Source organism: Oncorhynchus mykiss, chromosome 19 (genome assembly GCF_057628025.1).
Source record: "Oncorhynchus mykiss isolate SJ-2025 chromosome 19, ASM5762802v1, whole genome shotgun sequence".
Lineage (NCBI taxonomy): Eukaryota > Metazoa > Chordata > Actinopteri > Salmoniformes > Salmonidae > Oncorhynchus > Oncorhynchus mykiss.
The window spans coordinates 11137501-11155000 of record NC_143040.1 but is presented as its reverse complement, the minus strand read 5'-3'; the positions used below and the strand labels follow the sequence as shown (position 1 = coordinate 11155000).

At 45.0% G+C, this 17500-nt stretch overlaps 1 protein-coding gene across 1 annotated transcript in view; it reads right to left on the bottom strand.

The window, feature by feature from the left end:
- Window positions 1–17500, bottom strand: part of LOC149974977 (dynein axonemal heavy chain 6-like) — a 129339-nt gene that overhangs the window by 55813 nt on the left and 56026 nt on the right. Inside the window, exons 29-38 of the mRNA XM_090209550.1 lie at window positions 16674–16832; window positions 15587–15723; window positions 12307–12478; window positions 11072–11218; window positions 9606–9679; window positions 9287–9441; window positions 8643–8874; window positions 7453–7605; window positions 5161–5301; window positions 3617–3859 (exon numbers count right to left, since the gene is read on the bottom strand). Of these exons, the coding sequence (XP_090065676.1) occupies window positions 3617–3859; window positions 5161–5301; window positions 7453–7605; window positions 8643–8874; window positions 9287–9441; window positions 9606–9679; window positions 11072–11218; window positions 12307–12478; window positions 15587–15723; window positions 16674–16832 (1613 nt within the window). The remainder of the gene's footprint in view (window positions 1–3616; window positions 3860–5160; window positions 5302–7452; window positions 7606–8642; window positions 8875–9286; window positions 9442–9605; window positions 9680–11071; window positions 11219–12306; window positions 12479–15586; window positions 15724–16673; window positions 16833–17500) is intronic.

The window sequence follows — 17500 nt, the reverse complement described above, 5'->3', positions numbered from 1 at the left end:
AGCCACTAGTTGCTGTCTCTTCTCTCCCAACATGGCCAGGTAGAGGTTAATAACAGTATTAATCAGTAGTATTACTGATCTCTTACAGCCACTAGTTGCTGTCTCTTCTCTCCCAACATGGCCAGGTAGAGGTTAATAACAGTATTAATCAGTAGTATTACTGATCTCTTACAGCCACTAGTTGCTGTCTCTTCTCTCCCAACATGGCCAGGTAGAGGTTAATAACAGTATTAATCAGTAGTATTACTGATCTCTTACAGCCACTAGTTGCTGTCTCTTCTCTCCCAACATGGCCAGGTAGAGGTTAATAACAGTATTAATCAGTAGTATTACTGATCTCTTACAGCCACTAGTTACTGTCTCTTCTCTCCCAACATGTCCAGGTAGAGGTTAATAACAGTATTAATCAGTAGTATTACTGATCTCTTACAGCCACTAGTTGCTGTCTCTTCTCTCCCAACATGGCCAGGTAGAGGTTAATAACAGTATTAATCAGTAGTATTACTGATCTCTTACAGCCACTAGTTGCTGTCTCTTCTCTCCCAACATGGCCAGGTAGAGGTTAATAACAGTATTAATCAGTAGTATTACTGATCTCTTACAGCCACTAGTTGCTGTCTCTTCTCTCCCAACATGTCCAGGTAGAGGTTAATAACAGTATTAATCAGTAGTATTACTGATCTCTTACAGCCACTAGTTGCTGTCTCTTCTCTCCCAACATGGCCAGGTAGAGGTTAATAACAGTATTAATCAGTAGTATTACTGATCTCTTACAGCCACTAGTTGCTGTCTCTTCTCTCCCAACATGGCCAGGTAGAGGTTAATAACAGTATTAATCAGTAGTATTACTGATCTCTTACAGCCACTAGTTGCTGTCTCTTCTCTCCCAACATGGCCAGGTAGAGGTTAATAACAGTATTAATCAGTAGTATTACTGATCTCTTACAGCCACTAGTTGCTGTCTCTTCTCTCCCAACATGGCCAGGTAGAGGTTAATAACAGTATTAATCAGTAGTATTACTGATCTCTTACAGCCACTAGTTGCTGTCTCTTCTCTCCCAACATGGCCAGGTAGAGGTTAATAACAGTATTAATCAGTAGTATTACTGATCTCTTACAGCCACTAGTTACTGTCTCTTCTCTCCCAACATGTCCAGGTAGAGGTTAATAACAGTATTAATCAGTAGTATTACTGATCTCTTACAGCCACTAGTTGCTGTCTCTTCTCTCCCAACATGGCCAGGTAGAGGTTAATAACAGTATTAATCAGTAGTATTACTGATCTCTTACAGCCACTAGTTGCTGTCTCTTCTCTCCCAACATGGCCAGGTAGAGGTTAATAACAGTATTAATCAGTAGTATTACTGATCTCTTACAGCCACTAGTTGCTGTCTCTTCTCTCCCAACATGGCCAGGTAGAGGTTAATAACAGTATTAATCAGTAGTATTACTGATCTCTTACAGCCACTAGTTACTGTCTCTTCTCTCCCAACATGGCCAGGTAGAGGTTAATAACAGTATTAATCAGTAGTATTACTGATCTCTTACAGCCACTAGTTGCTGTCTCTTCTCTCCCAACATGGCCAGGTAGAGGTTAATAACAGTATTAATCAGTAGTATTACTGATCTCTTACAGCCACTAGTTACTGTCTCTTCTCTCCCAACATGGCCAGGTAGAGGTTAATAACAGTATTAATCAGTAGTATTACTGATCTCTTACAGCCACTAGTTGCTGTCTCTTCTCTCCCAACATGGCCAGGTAGAGGTTAATAACAGTATTAATCAGTAGTATTACTGATCTCTTACAGCCACTAGTTACTGTCTCTTCTCTCCCAACATGGCCAGGTAGAGGTTAATAACAGTATTAATCAGTAGTATTACTGATCTCTTACAGCCACTAGTTGCTGTCTCTTCTCTCCCAACATGGCCAGGTAGAGGTTAATAACAGTATTAATCAGTAGTATTACTGATCTCTTACAGCCACTAGTTGCTGTCTCTTCTCTCCCAACATGGCCAGGTAGAGGTTAATAACAGTATTAATCAGTAGTATTACTGATCTCTTACAGCCACTAGTTGCTGTCTCTTCTCTCCCAACATGGCCAGGTAGAGGTTAATAACAGTATTAATCAGTAGTATTACTGATCTCTTACAGCCACTAGTTACTGTCTCTTCTCTCCCAACATGGCCAGGTAGAGGTTAATAACAGTATTAATCAGTAGTATTACTGATCTCTTACAGCCACTAGTTGCTGTCTCTTCTCTCCCAACATGTCCAGGTAGAGGTTAATAACAGTATTAATCAGTAGTATTACTGATCTCTTACAGCCAGCCACTAGTTACTGTCTCTTCTCTCCCAACATGGCCAGGTAGAGGTTAATAACAGTATTAATCAGTAGTATTACTGATCTCTTACAGCCACTAGTTGCTGTCTCTTCTCTCCCAACATGGCCAGGTAGAGGTTAATAACAGTATTAATCAGTAGTATTACTGATCTCTTACAGCCACTAGTTGCTGTCTCTTCTCTCCCAACATGGCCAGGTAGAGGTTAATAACAGTATTAATCAGTAGTATTACTGATCTCTTACAGCCACTAGTTGCTGTCTCTTCTCTCCCAACATGGCCAGGTAGAGGTTAATAACAGTATTAATCAGTAGTATTACTGATCTCTTACAGCCACTAGTTACTGTCTCTTCTCTCCCAACATGGCCAGGTAGAGGTTAATAACAGTATTAATCAGTAGTATTACTGATCTCTTACAGCCACTAGTTGCTGTCTCTTCTCTCCCAACATGGCCAGGTAGAGGTTAATAACAGTATTAATCAGTAGTATTACTGATCTCTTACAGCCACTAGTTGCTGTCTCTTCTCTCCCAACATGGCCAGGTAGAGGTTAATAACAGTATTAATCAGTAGTATTACTGATCTCTTACAGCCACTAGTTGCTGTCTCTTCTCTCCCAACATGGCCAGGTAGAGGTTAATAACAGTATTAATCAGTAGTATTACTGATCTCTTACAGCCACTAGTTGCTGTCTCTTCTCTCCCAACATGGCCAGGTAGAGGTTAATAACAGTATTAATCAGTAGTATTACTGATCTCTTACAGCCACTAGTTGCTGTCTCTTCTCTCCCAACATGTCCAGGTAGAGGTTAATAACAGTTTTAATCAGTAGTATTACTGATCTCTTACAGCCACTAGTTGCTGTCTCTTCTCTCCCAACATGGCCAGGTAGAGGTTAATAACAGTATTAATCAGTAGTATTACTGATCTCTTACAGCCACTAGTTGCTGTCTCTTCTCTCCCAACATGTCCAGGTAGAGGTTAATAACAGTATTAATCAGTAGTATTACTGATCTCTTACAGCCACTAGTTGCTGTCTCTTCTCTCCCAACATGGCCAGGTAGAGGTTAATAACAGTATTAATCAGTAGTATTACTGATCTCTTACAGCCACTAGTTGCTGTCTCTTCTCTCCCAACATGGCCAGGTAGAGGTTAATAACAGTATTAATCAGTAGTATTACTGATCTCTTACAGCCACTAGTTGCTGTCTCTTCTCTCCCAACATGTCCAGGTAGAGGTTAATAACAGTATTAATCAGTAGTATTACTGATCTCTTACAGCCACTAGTTGCTGTCTCTTCTCTCCCAACATGGCCAGGTAGAGGTTAATCAGTTCCAGGTAAGAGGTGGGGGTAGTGTAGTAGCGTCGTCTCAGCTCAGAGTAGAACCTCTCGGCCATGTCTGTCACACTGACGTGGATCTCCACACACATCTCACTGAAACGATCCTTCATCTCCTCACTGCCAAACTCCACGTTCTGGAAGAAGGTCTGGGACACGGAGAGGAGGGCCTCACGGGGCCACTACAGGGGGGGAAAGAGGAGGGGATGGTTAGATTGTAGGAGAGAGTGGGTGAAAAAGGAGGAAATTAAGAAAGTCAAAGAGAGAGCGTGGTAGAACGAGAAAGAAAGAGAGAGAAGCATTGCTTCCAGACATAAAGAGAGACAGAGAGAGAGAGAGAGAGAGAGCGAGAGAGAGAGGAACATTGCTTCCAGACATAAAGAGAGACAGAGAGAGAGAGAGAGAGAGGAACATTGCTTCCAGGCATAAAGAGAGACAGAGACAGAGACAGAGAGAGAGAGAGAGAGAGAGAGAGAGAGAGAGAGAGAGAGAGAGAGAGAGGCCATGGGATCCTGAGTTCTTCTGCCCCCAAAATAATTTGATGTATTGATGTAAGAGAGAAAGAGTGAGAGAGACAGAGAGCGTGAGAGGGGGAGGGAGGGGGGGTCAGAGACTCCTTTTAAACAAACAGAATAAAGTGTTCACTAAATAGACGCCTGACTGCTCCTTCTCAGTGGGGGTCACCTTGATGGAGGGATGAGAGTGGAGGAGAGAGGGAGGGATGATGAAAATAAACAGGCAGATTAAAAGAGGTGGAACTATAGAAGAGAGGGGCACGCTTCGCTAATGGACACCTAGGGCGAGCCCACGCCCTGTGATCCATCACACACACACACAGACATTACACACACCCACAGAGCCTGACACAACACACCAGGACGCCTGACACACATTCCTGATGGAGATGAATGGAGGAGCGTTTCACCCTGAGAGCATGCAGTGACAGCATACTCCTCATTACAGAAAGTAAATGAGTGTGTGTGTGTTTGACAATCCACTAATTAGACAGAAATACACACGCAGAGACAGAGAGAGGCAATCCCCCACACGCAGAGACAGAGAGAGGCAATCCCCCACACGCAGAGGCAGAGAGAGGCAATCCCCCACACGCAGAGACAGAGAGAGGCAATCCCCCACACGCAGAGACAGAGAGAGGCAATCCCCCACACGCAGAGATAGAGAGAGAGAGAGAGAGAGAGAGAGAGGCAATCCCACACACACACAAAGACAGAGAGAGAGACAGAGAGACAGAGAGACAGAGTTGGAGAGAGGCAATCCCACACACACAGAGACAGAGAGAGAGACAGAGAGAGAGACAGAGACAGATAGAGAGAGGCAATCCCACACCCACAGAGAGAGACAGAGAGAGAGACAGAGACAGAGAGAGACAGAGAGACAGAGAGACAGAGAGAGAGACAGAGAGAGAGACAGAGACAGATAGAGAGAGGCAATCCCACACCCACAGAGAGCGTAGTGTCCTGACCTGTACAAACCAGTCGATGGTGCAGCAGTTGACCAGAGAGGGGAACATACGACAGCGGGACCTGAAGGCATCTCCTACAGGACTCATACACAACACAATGTGCAGCTTCTCTCTGACCCGAGAGATGAAGAACTGGAACACCTAACACACACACACACACAGGTTACACACACAGGTTACAGACACACACATGTTACAGACACACACAGGGAGACACATACAGCGAGACACACACACATCTATAGAAATGCATTCAAGCAAACGCATACAAATTCAAACTGTCTAACACATGAGAAGAAATCAATTGAGTGTTGTTTAGACTGAGGCCACAGTCCGTGTAATTAAAGTGAAGGGATCAGAGTTCTGGAGGTGTCCAGAGCCTGCTGCTCTGCCTTGTTGACAGACTACTGCTGGGACACTTCATATAGAACCTTAACAAGACACGAGACACTATACTGAATCCTACTGGGATGAATAGCTCAATATGAACACATTCATCAATACATACATAACGTTTTGAATGAATAGCTCGCTGGATATATGTCTAAATACATGTCTAAATATTAATAAATGATACTGTCATGACGTTGCCCTGTTGGGGGAGGTTTATGACCCCCCCCCCCATAAATCTCCCCCTTTTTCTGTCCACTCTACAGACTCTTGGAAAGCCCTGTTGTTAACATAGAGAGAGTATGGAAACATCAACAGGTTGGGGAAAATAACCATCTTTGTGTAATCCAACCAGTTGAAAGTGTCCGTTGGTACTTAAAGAATGATGTCAGATCAGTTGTTGTCTGGGACATTATATCTGATGACAGGATGACATAAACTGTATCTTGTGAAGTCTACACATTATAGTTATCAGATTCACATGGAATTGTTCTGCAATTTAAATGTTTAAATATGAAACTATTTGTGAAAAGATGACATGTCATTTTAGCTTTTAAAATTAGAGAATTGTTTTCATAAGTAAAATATGCTCAATCAGTGGCGACGCCCACGTGAATAGGTATTGGTTGGAAACGATGAAGCAATCCCTATTCTACATGACTATAAGAACCCCCGTGACCTAATTCACGGCGAACTAAGCCAACCTCAGCGTGAGCTCTGGTTGCGAATGGTTGAATGACTACAACCTAAACAAAATTAACATTGTGTTCCTGATGACGTGAGGACTGATGTCCATACGTCCAGAAGGGCGAATTTCAACGTAGAGGTAGCGATCGCCATGCTGGAAGGATGAATTTGAATACACCAGCCAGAATATAGCATGAGCTTAGTATGGCAACTTGGTATGAACTTTGAACTCTTATTCACTGAAGAAGTGATACATCCTAGACGTTGAGTTATCAGCAGCAGCTGTAAACGTGGGCTAGGAAAGGACGGATAATCTCTTCAGAACGACAGGGTACCACATCGTATCCGTTCTACCACACGACGACAGACTACAACGTATCCGCCCAGAAATATTCTTCAAAGGACAAGGGAGATCTCTGCTGGGCAACCCAGCCTTCCATCTTCGACCAAACTATCGAAGCACAGCTCAGAGAAAATATAATTCTTGCATTTTCCTATTCCGAATGGGCGGTTATTTAGAATGCATAAGATTCTGTTTTTACGACAGCATAGCTTCATAAGGTCCGATAGAGACCCAATTATTTTGTTCCTCAGTCTTCCCGCGCTTTCATTCAAACCCAACCCCCTTTCTTTGTGTAACCAGCCGTCATATCAGTTCCGTCCGCTAGGGACATTTTCTTGTATGACATAATTAGTAATCAATGTATGATCCAGCCTGTGCATATGTAATTCTGTGTGATTATTTGGGAATTTAGTAAATAATTAATTAAACCAAATTTTGTATTGCTGATTCAACTTGTTAACCAGGGTTCGCGAAGATAACCAATCATTTTACGACGCTCAGATGAGACTGAATAAGGTGACGATTAATAATTGACTGCTGTTGATATAAAAGATTACCAGGTCTTTAAGAGTTTATTCAGAAGACAACAGCTCTATAAACATTCTTCCGTGGTGCCCCGACTTCCTAGTTAATTCATTTACATGATTAGTTTAATCAGGTAATATTAATTACAGATAATTGATTTTATAAAATAACATGTCATATCATTTAATCCATAGTAAAGACACAACAGCACATACATAAATATTACACATGTACTTATTATATTTAACCTTTATTTTGACAGGGAGTAAAGGTCTCTTTTACAGAGGAGCCCTGTAATTACAATTCTATATTGAGTGTTCTATGAGTGAGTGTGTACTCTACCGTACCTCGTCTCGGTTTCCCTCGTTGATGCCGGCCTCCTTGGCTCTGGGCCGTGTGGCAGCCAGGACCTGCTCCAGATCATCCTTCTCAAACAGGTTGGGCACCTCTCCACTGTTCAACATGTTGTTAATGTCCTCTAGGAACTCCTCCACCACGATCTGATGAACAATAATACACACGTGTAATGGAGGAGGGATGGAAACGTGCCTGAGAACTGAAGACTGAAGCTATAGCTTCCAGGGCTAATGCCTCGGCTTCTGCTCAGTGGGGTAATGAGGTGATGAGTCACAGAGGTGGCATGGTTTGGCAAGCAGATGGTCACAGATAAACACTGGCCATATCTACTTCATTAGCTGTCTGGTACAGTCTTTATAGACCTGCTATCTGCCCATCACATAGTCTCCATGCACACACACCTGTTCTTGCAAACTCTCCCCTCCTCTCCCCCCTCTTCCCCTCCCCAACCTGTGTGTCAGTGAAGAGGAACACCATGTCCTCTCCCCCCTCTTCCCCTCCCCTACCTGTGTGTCAGTGAAGAGGCACACCATGTCCTCTCCCCCCTCTTCCCCTCCCCTACCTGTGTGTCAGTGAAGAGGAACACCATGTCCTCTCCCCCCTCTTCCCCTCCCCTACCTGTGTGTCAGTGAAGAGGAACACCATGTCCTCTCCCCCCTCTTCCCCTCCCCTACCTGTGTGTCAGTGAAGAGGAACACCATGTCCTCTCCCCCCTCTCCCCCCTCCCCTACCTGTGTGTCAGTGAAGAGGAACACCATGTCCTCTCCCCCCTCTTCCCCTCCCCTACCTGTGTGTCAGTGAAGAGGAACACCATGTCCTCTCCCCCCTCTCCCCCCTCCCCTACCTGTGTGTCAGTGAAGAGGAACACCATGTCCTCTCCCCCCTCTTCCCCTCCCCTACCTGTGTGTCAGTGAAGAGGAACACCATGTCCTCTCCCCCCTCTTCCCCTCCCCTACCTGTGTGTCAGTGAAGAGGAACACCATGTCCTCTCCCCCCTCTTCCCCTCCCCTACCTGTGTGTCAGTGAAGAGGAACACCATGTCCTCTCCCCCCTCTTCCCCTCCCCTACCTGTGTGTCAGTGAAGAGGAACACCATGTCCTCTCCCCCCTCTTCCCCTCCCCTACCTGTGTGTCAGTGAAGAGGAACACCATGTCCTCTCCCCCCTCTTCCCCTCCCCTACCTGTGTGTCAGTGAAGAGGAACACCATGTCCTTGCCCTCCACCCCAGCCATCTTGAACAGTCGTCTCAGGTCTTCATGGAAGCTGTCGTAGTTGTATCCTCGGCTCAGTTCTATCTGGAAGCAGCGCATGCCGCACATGTGGGCCGCCAGCCGCGTCAGTGACTGTTTCCCCGTGCCCCCCACGCCCACCAATAGGGCGTTACCGCGCTCCTGGCGGATCATACGCGCTATCCTATAGGGACAGAAGGACTGGGTCAGGAAGTAAGCAATTTAACAAAGTGAAGCATTACAAAAACACAAAAACAAAAACTAACTCTTAATGGGGTTCTGGACAAAATAAGTTCACTAAATAGGGAATAGAGTGTTGTTAAGTATGTTAATCAGTTCACTAAATAGGGAATAGAGTGTTGTTAAGTATGTTAATCAGTTCACTAAATAGGGAATAGAGTGTTGTTAAGTATGTTAATCAGTTCACTAAATAGGGAATAGGGTGTCATTAAAGATGCTAACCAGTCCACTAAATAGTGAATAGGGTGCGATTTAGGCCAAAACGTCTGTACACTATATAGGGAATAGGGTACAATTTTGAATGCATTCACTGCACTAATTAGGGAATAGGGCTCCGTTTCCGAGTGTAAAATGACCTGGAGACGTGTTCTACAGCGTCCTGGAAGAACACCAGCTTGGTCTCCTTGGAGAAGGTCATGTTGTAGTCATCCAGGTAGTCCTGGAGCACAGCCCTGATCTTATCTGGCTCTGTTAGGTCCTCATACAGACGATCTGCCTTCTCTGCACCCACCTAGAGGAGAGGGAGGGAGGGAGGGAAAGGGGGAGGGAGAGATGGAGGGGGGGGGGGGGGGGGGGCAGGAAGGATTGCGAGATAGATAGATGAATGCCGTAAATGTTAAGCGCTTTGAGCACCTGGGAAATTGATTGGATTTATAGGCTTATAGCGCATTTTACCTTGATGAAATCTCCAAATATGATGGGTTTGGTCACAAAGTAATTGGGTTCTAAATTGAAGCCAAAATATTTGCCTGAAAGAAGAAGAAGGGAAATATATTTAAAGAGTTGCTATTCATAGCTCAACAATTGTGGGACGTTTTAGATAAGGACATTGAAATGGCTTTCAAACTCAATATGTCAAAACACTGCTTAGTGAGAGGCTAAACTCTGAAAGTTCAAACTAACCGTCTAGGTTCTATTAAACTCTGTGTTATGTTCTTACTGGCCGTCTAGGTTCTATTAAACTCTGTGTTATGTTCTTACTGGCCGTCTAGGTTCTATTAAACTCTGTGTTATGTTCTTACGGGGCGGCAGGGTAGCCTAGTGGTTAGAGCGTTGGACTAGTAACCGGAAGGTTGCGAGTTCAAACCCCCGAGCTGACAAGGTACAAATCTGTCGTTCTGCCCCTGAACAGGCAGTTGCACTAATTGTTCCCAGGCCGTCATTGAAAATAAGAATTTGTTCTTAACTGACTTGCCTGGTTAAATAAAGGTAAAATAAAAAAAATAAAAAAATAAATTACTGGTCGTCTAGGTTCTATTAAACTCTGTGTTATGTTCTTACTGGCTGTCTAGGTTCTATTAAACTCTGTGTTATGTTCTTGCTGGCCGTCTAGGTTCTATTAAACTCTGTATTATGTTCTTACTGGCCGTCTAGGTTCTATTAAACTCTCTGTTATGTTCTTACTGGACCGTCTAGGTTCTATTAAACTCTGTGTTATGTTCTTACTGGCCGTCTAGGTTCTATTAAACTCTGTGTTATGTTCTTACTGGTCGTCTAGGTTCTATTAAACTCTGTGTTATGTTCTTACTGGCCGTCTAGGTTCTATTAAACTCTGTGTTATGTTCTTACTGGCCGTCTAGGTTCTATTAAACTCTGTATTATGTTCTTACTGGCCGTCTAGGTTCTATTAAACTCTCTGTTATGTTCTTACTGGACCGTCTAGGTTCTATTAAACTCTGTGTTATGTTCTTACTGGCCGTCTAGGTTCTATTAAACTCTGTGTTATGTTCTTACTGGACCGTCTAGGTTCTATTAAACTCTGTGTTATGTTCTTACTGGCCTTCTAGGTTCTATTAAACTCTTTATTATGTTCTTACTGGCCGTCTAGGTTCTATTAAACTCTGTTATGTTCTTACTGGCCGTCTAGGTTCTATTAAACTCTGTGTTATGTTCTTACTGGCCGTCTAGGTTCTATTAAACTCTGTGTTATGTTCTTACTGGCCGTCTAGGTTTTATTAAACTCTGTGTTATGTTCTTACTGGCCGTCTAGGTTCTATTAAACTCTGGGTTATGTTCTTACCAACTGTCTAGGTTCTATTAAACTCTGTTATGTTCTTCCTAATCGTCTAGGTTCTATTAAACTCTGTGTTACGTTCTTACTGGTCATCTAGGTTCTATTACACTGTGTGTTATGTTCTTACTGGCCATCTCAGAGACGATGGTGTTGAAGTAGGTTTTGTCTTCGTTGTTGATGAGGCGGTCGTGGAACACTCTCTGACACTCGTGACAGAACAGACGGAATATCCCAGTCTGATCCCTCACCGTGCCTGGCTCACACTGCAACATACCTGGAGGACAAACAGACAGAGGGAGGGAGAGAGAGAGAGAATGAGAGAGAGGTGAGAGGAGGGAGAGAGGGAGGAGGGGGGGGGGGGAGGAGGAGGGGGAAGAGAGGGAGGTGGGGGAGGGAGGAAAGTAAAGAGGCAGGGAGGGAGAGAGAGAGAGAATGAGAGAGGGAGGTGGAGGGAGAGAGAGATGGAGGGGAGGGGGGGGGGGGGTAAAGGGAAGAGAGAGGTAAAGAGGCAGGGAGGGAGAGGGAGAGAGAATGAGGAGGGAGGTGAAGGGAGGGAGAGAAGTGGAGGGAGGAGAGATGAGAGAGAGTGGGAGGCAGGGAGGAGAGGGAGCGGGGGAGGGAGGAAGGTGAAGGGGGGAGGGAGGGTTAGATGGATTTAACATGATTTATTTACGACCAGAGAATAATAAAACATGATTCAACTTGGTGGTTCTCACCCTGCAACCTTAACACATGAAGAAGTAAAGAAAGTCTAATATCTGCTGTTGACACATCTCTGTTGTTATCAATGTTATGCAACGCTAGGGATGCTTTAGGAGATATGATGGGTCGGACACACCAGAGGATCCATGTTCAAGTCTTGTTAGAAAGTTGAGGGCATTAATGTGACCACGCTCGCCCTCAGCAAGAATGGGGGCTGGGTTGGCCTTATTCGCCTTGGGTAAGTATTAATGCTGGTGTGTGTATGTGAGTGTATGTGTGTGTGTTTACGCTCGCTGGTGTGTGTGTGTCGTTGTGTGTGTGTGTGTTCTGCATGGTGACTCCCTAGCGGGGGTCAGGGAGCAGTAGTCACTTCAACTCAGGCCTCTCTGCTCTGATGATGGTTGTGAGGCTGCTGGGTAGAGGACTGGTACTGTCTCTGTCTGGACTTCAGGCTACAACCAAGAGCATCTCAGTCCATCAGCTACTTTAATAACTTACAAGTGAATAAGCCAAGACAAACTTTCTCACCCTGGACACACTTGGAGAGGTCCCTGAGGTTGAAGACGTAGTGTGTGTGTGTGTGTGTCTCACCCTGGACACACTTGGAGAGGTCCCTGAGGTTGAAGACGTAGTGTGTGTGTGTGTGTGTGTGTGTCTCACCCTGGACACACTTGGAGAGGTCCCTGAGGTTGAAGACGTAGTGGGACTTGGCTGGTGTAGGCAGGAGGTCCACAGACATGCGGTGGTAGATCTCTACTGCTGCGTCTACGATGCTGCCTGCTGAAGACCTCACCGCCTGGGGGAACTCACTGAGGAAACCACTGAGGATGGCCTGGAGGGGGAGAGACCGTTTCAACAGAGAGAGTTAAGCGTACGTGGGCTTGAGGGTGTGTGTGCTTGAATATGCCCTTGAGGAGAGAGGGCAGACTCCAGACACACATGTGATTGTGTGTGTGTGTGTGGTCTTGTTCTTCTGAATCCCCCACAATTCCCCACAAGGATAAGAAACCAAGGCAAATTCTCCCTCGTGGGGACATTTCCCACATCCCCATGAGGACAAAGGCTATTTTAAGATTAGGGGTTAAGTTTAGGGTTAGAATTAGGGTTAGAAATAGAGTTAGAATTAGGGTTAGAATTAGGGTTAGAAATAGAGTTAGAATTAGGGTTAGAATTAGGGTTAGAATTAGGGTTAGAATTAGGGTTAGAAATAGAGTTAGAATTAGGGTTAGGGTAAGGCGTTAGTGGTTAGGTTTATGAGTTAGGTGTAGGGTTTGGGTTAAGGTTAGGGGTTAGGGTTAGGGTTAGAATTAGGGTTAGGGTAAGGCGTTAATGGTTAGGTTTATGAGTTAGGTGTAGGGTTTGGGTTAAGGTTAGGGGTTAGGTTTAGGGTTAGCATTAGGGTTAGGGAAAGGCGTTAGTGGTTAGGTTTATGAGTTAGGTGTAGGGTTTGGGTTAAGGTTAGGGGTTAGGGTTAGGGTTAGAATTAGGGTTAGGGTAAGGCGTTAGTGGTTAGGTTTATGAGTTAGGTGTAGGGTTTGGGTTAAGGTTAGGGGTTAGGGTTAGGGTTAGAATTAGGGTTAGGGTAAGGCGTTAATGGTCAGGTTTATGAGTTAGGTGTAGGGTTTGGGTTAAGGTTAGGGGTTAGGGTTAGGGTTAGAATTAGGGTTAGGGTAAGGCGTTAATGGTTAGGTTTATGAGTTAGGTGTAGGGTTTGGGTTAAGGTTAGGGGTTAGGTTTAGGGTTAGCATTAGGGTTAGGGAAAGGCATTAGTGGTTCGGTTTAGGAGATAGGTGTAGGGTTTGGGTTAAGGTTAGGGGTTAGGGTTAGGTTTAGGAGATAGGTGTAGGGTTTGGGTTAAGGTTAGGGGTCAGGTTTAGGAGATAGGTGTAGGGTTTGGGTTAAGGTTTAGGGGTTAAGGAAAACAGGATTTTGAATGTAAATCAATTATAGGTCCAAACGAGGATAGAAAAACATGTGTGAGGATAGTTGATCTGTAATTAAACTACCACAGTGTGTTAAGGGGCTGTGAGGGAAAGGACATGACGATAGTTGATCTGTAATTATACTACCACAGTGTGTTAAGGGTCTGTGAGGGAGAGGACATGACGATAGTCGATCTGTAATTATACTACCACAGCTTGTTAAGGGGCTGTGAGGGAGAGGACATGACGATAGTAGATCTGTAATTATACTACCACAGCTTGTTAAGGGGCTGTGAGGGAGAGGACATGACGTTGATCTGTAATTATACTACCACAGTGTGTTAAGGGTCTGTGAGGGAGAGGACATGACGATAGTCGATCTGTAATTATACTACCACAGCTTGTTAAGGGGCTGTGAGGGAGAGGACATGACGATAGTCGATCTGTAATTAAACTACCACAGTGTGTTAAGGGGCTGTGAGGGAGAGGACATGACGATAGTCGATCTGTAATTAAACTACCACAGCTTGTTAAGGGGCTGTGAGGGAGAGGACATGAGGATAGTTGATCTGTAATTATACTACCACAGCTTGTTAAGGGGCTGTGAGGGAGAGGACATGACGATAGTCGATCTGTAATTAAACTACCACAGCTTGTTAAGGGGCTGTGAGGGAGAGGACATGAGGATAGTTGATCTGTAATTAAACTACCACAGCTTGTTAAGGGGCTGTGAGGGAGAGGACATGACGATAGTCGATCTGTAATTATACTACCACAGCTTGTTAAGGGGCTGTGAGGGAGAGGACATGACGATAGTCGATCTGTAATTAAACTACCACAGCGTGTTAAGGGGCTGTGAGGGAGAGGACATGATGATAGTTGATCTATAATTAAACTACCACAGCTTGTTAAGGGGCTGTGAGGGAGAGGACATGACGATAGTCGATCTGTAATTAAACTACCACAGCTTGTTAAGGGGCTGTGAGGGAGAGGACATGACGTTGATCTGTAATTATACTACCACAGTGTGTTAAGGGGCTGTGAGGGAGAGGACATGACGTTGATCTGTAATTATACTACCACAGTGTGTTAAGGGGCTGTGAGGGAGAGGACATGACGATAGTAGATCTGTAATTAAACTACCACAGTGTGTTAAGGGGCTGTGAGGGAGAGGACATGATGATAGTCGATCTGTAATTAAACTACCACAGTGTGTTAAGGGGCTGTGAGGGAGAGGACATGAGGATAGTTGATCTGTAATTAAACTACCACAGCTTGTTAAGGGGCTGTGAGGGAGAGGACATGAGGATAGTTGATCTGTAATTAAACTACCACAGCTTGTTAAGGGGCTGTGAGGGAGAGGACATGAGGATAGTTGATCTGTAATTAAACTACCACAGCGTGTTAAGGGGCTGTGAGGGAAAGGACATGATGATAGTTGATCTATAATTAAACTACCACAGCTTGTTAAGGGGCTGTGAGGGAGAGGACATGACGATAGTCGATCTGTAATTAAACTACCACAGCTCGTTAAGGGGCTGTGAGGGAGAGGACTTGACGATAGTAGATCTGTAATTAAACTACCACAGCGTGTTAAGGGTCTGTGAGGGAGAGGACATGACGATAGTAGATCTGTAATTAAACTACCACAGCTTGTTAAGGGGCTGTGAGGGAGAGGACATGACGATAGTCGATCTGTAATTAAACTAGCACAGCTTGTTAAGGGGCTGTGAGGGAGAGGACATGATGATAGTTGATCTATAATTAAACTACCACAGCTTGTTAAGGGGCTGTGAGGGAGAGGACATGACGATAGTCGATCTGTAATTAAACTACCACAGCTTGTTAAGGGGCTGTGAGGGAGAGGACATGAGGAGAGAAGAGGGTTTGGAGACGGGGTTAAAAGGTCATATTAGGGTTAGGAACTGAGGTTGGAGGTTAAGTCTTGACCTTGAAGATCTGTTTGAGACTGTGCTCTTAGGGCAGGGTTTAGTTGTCAGAGGTCAGGGGTTACCCACATTGAAGATCTGTTTGAGGCTGTGTTCGGAGGGAGTGGGCAGACACAGCATGCTGAAGTGGCGGATGAAACGAGGGGTCACCGGGTTACGGCCCCCTCCAGGCGGAGCGCAGGAGAGGGGGGTCAAAAGGAAGATTTGGCACAGAAAAAAAGATTTCCTACCAACACATTTTCATATGTATTTGAACCCTCATATTTTCATATGTATTTGAACCCTCATATTTTGAAACCTCATCGATTTCGTCTTCTTTCAATATTACATTTGACTTTCAGTTTGAAGAACATCCACCCGGGCCAGACTTTTTAGCTGAGTTAAACTTCAGAGTGAAACCCTGTTTGGATTAGAAAATATTGACATGCCCTTGGTTCTGTATTCCCTGTGTGTGTGTGTGTGTGTGTGTGTGTGTGTGTGTGTGTGTGTGTGTGTGTGTGTGTGTGTGTGTGTGTGTGTGTGTCTGTGTGTGTGTGTGCGTGCGTGCGTGCGTGTGTGTTTGCGTGTGTGTGCACATGCGTGTGTGTGTGTGTCTGCATATGACCTTGTGTGACTACTCTGGTTGCTGTCTTGACATGGTTGTCTGTCGTCTGTCTGCATGTGGTGGAAACACATTTACACCCAGTACACGTTCAGATCTCAACAAACAGAATAACTGATTCTGTGAATGATTGTGCTATTGGAAACTTAGTACTGTGTGCTGACCATTCACAACAATAACAAAAGACTAAAACAAACACATTGTACTGTGGCAGAAAAACGGACCCTATCAGCTCCTGGACCTGGGCCTCCAATCTACTATGGACCTCAGACCATCCCTCTGTCTGAATACTAAAGTCAAAGTTTTCACTGACCACAAACATAAAGTCACTTCATTTTCTCAGACTTAATAATAACGACTGGAGCAGAATACACTCAATGTTTCACCTCATATCCTCTAGACCAGAAAAGATGAGACTCTGTCTACATATTGAACAAGACTGTGTGTGTGGTGTGTGGTGTGTGGTGTGTGTGGTGCGTGGTGCGTGGTGTGTGGTGTGTGTGTGTGTGGTGTGTGGTGTGTGTGGTGCGTGGTGCGTGGTGTGTGGTGTGTGTACCTGGATCTCCTTCCAGAAGAACTTCTCTCGGTCGTAGAAGCCGTGGAAGTCCTGGAACTGTCTGAGCAGTTCTATTGGAGGCTGGGAGCCGTAGGTGTCCAATTTAGGCATGTTCAGATCATCCACAAAGATCACTATCTTTCTGTTACCAGGAGCACCTGACATGAAGAGGAGGGAGGGAGGCCATTAATAACACTTCGCTAAGTAGGCCTATCAGTTCTTGTTACCAGGGTGATCTGTAACATTGCCTGGGTGATGTATAACCACCATGTTGTGCTAAGAGGCCAACAACATATGAACCCAGGACGGTGTTTGGGAGACCCTGTTCTCGCACCTCTCCAATATCATTCCAGTCTCTTTCCTCTTATGTCTCTCAATCTCTCTCTCACCCAGAACGTGTTGCTAGTTACCGTATCTCTACCCCAATATTACTCTTTCTCTCTCTCTCTCTCTCTCTCTCACCCTCTCTCTCTCTCTCTCTCTCTCTCGCTCTCTCTCTCTCGCTCGCTCTCTCTCTCTCTCTCTCTCTCTCTCTCTCTCTCTCTCGCTCTCTCTCTCTCTCTCTCACCCTCTCTCTCTCTCTCTCTCTCTCTCTCTCTCGCTCTCTCTCTCTCTCACCCTCTCTCTCTCTCTGTCTCTCTCTCTCTCTCTCTCTCTCTCACTCTCTCTCTCTCTCTCTCTCTCTCTCTCTCTCTCTCTCTCTCTCTCTCTCTCTCACCCTCTCTCTCTCTCTCTCTCTCTCTCTCTCTCTCTCACCCAGAACGTGTTGCTAGTTACCGTATCTCTACCCCAATATTACTCTCTCTCTCTCTCACCCAGAACGTAT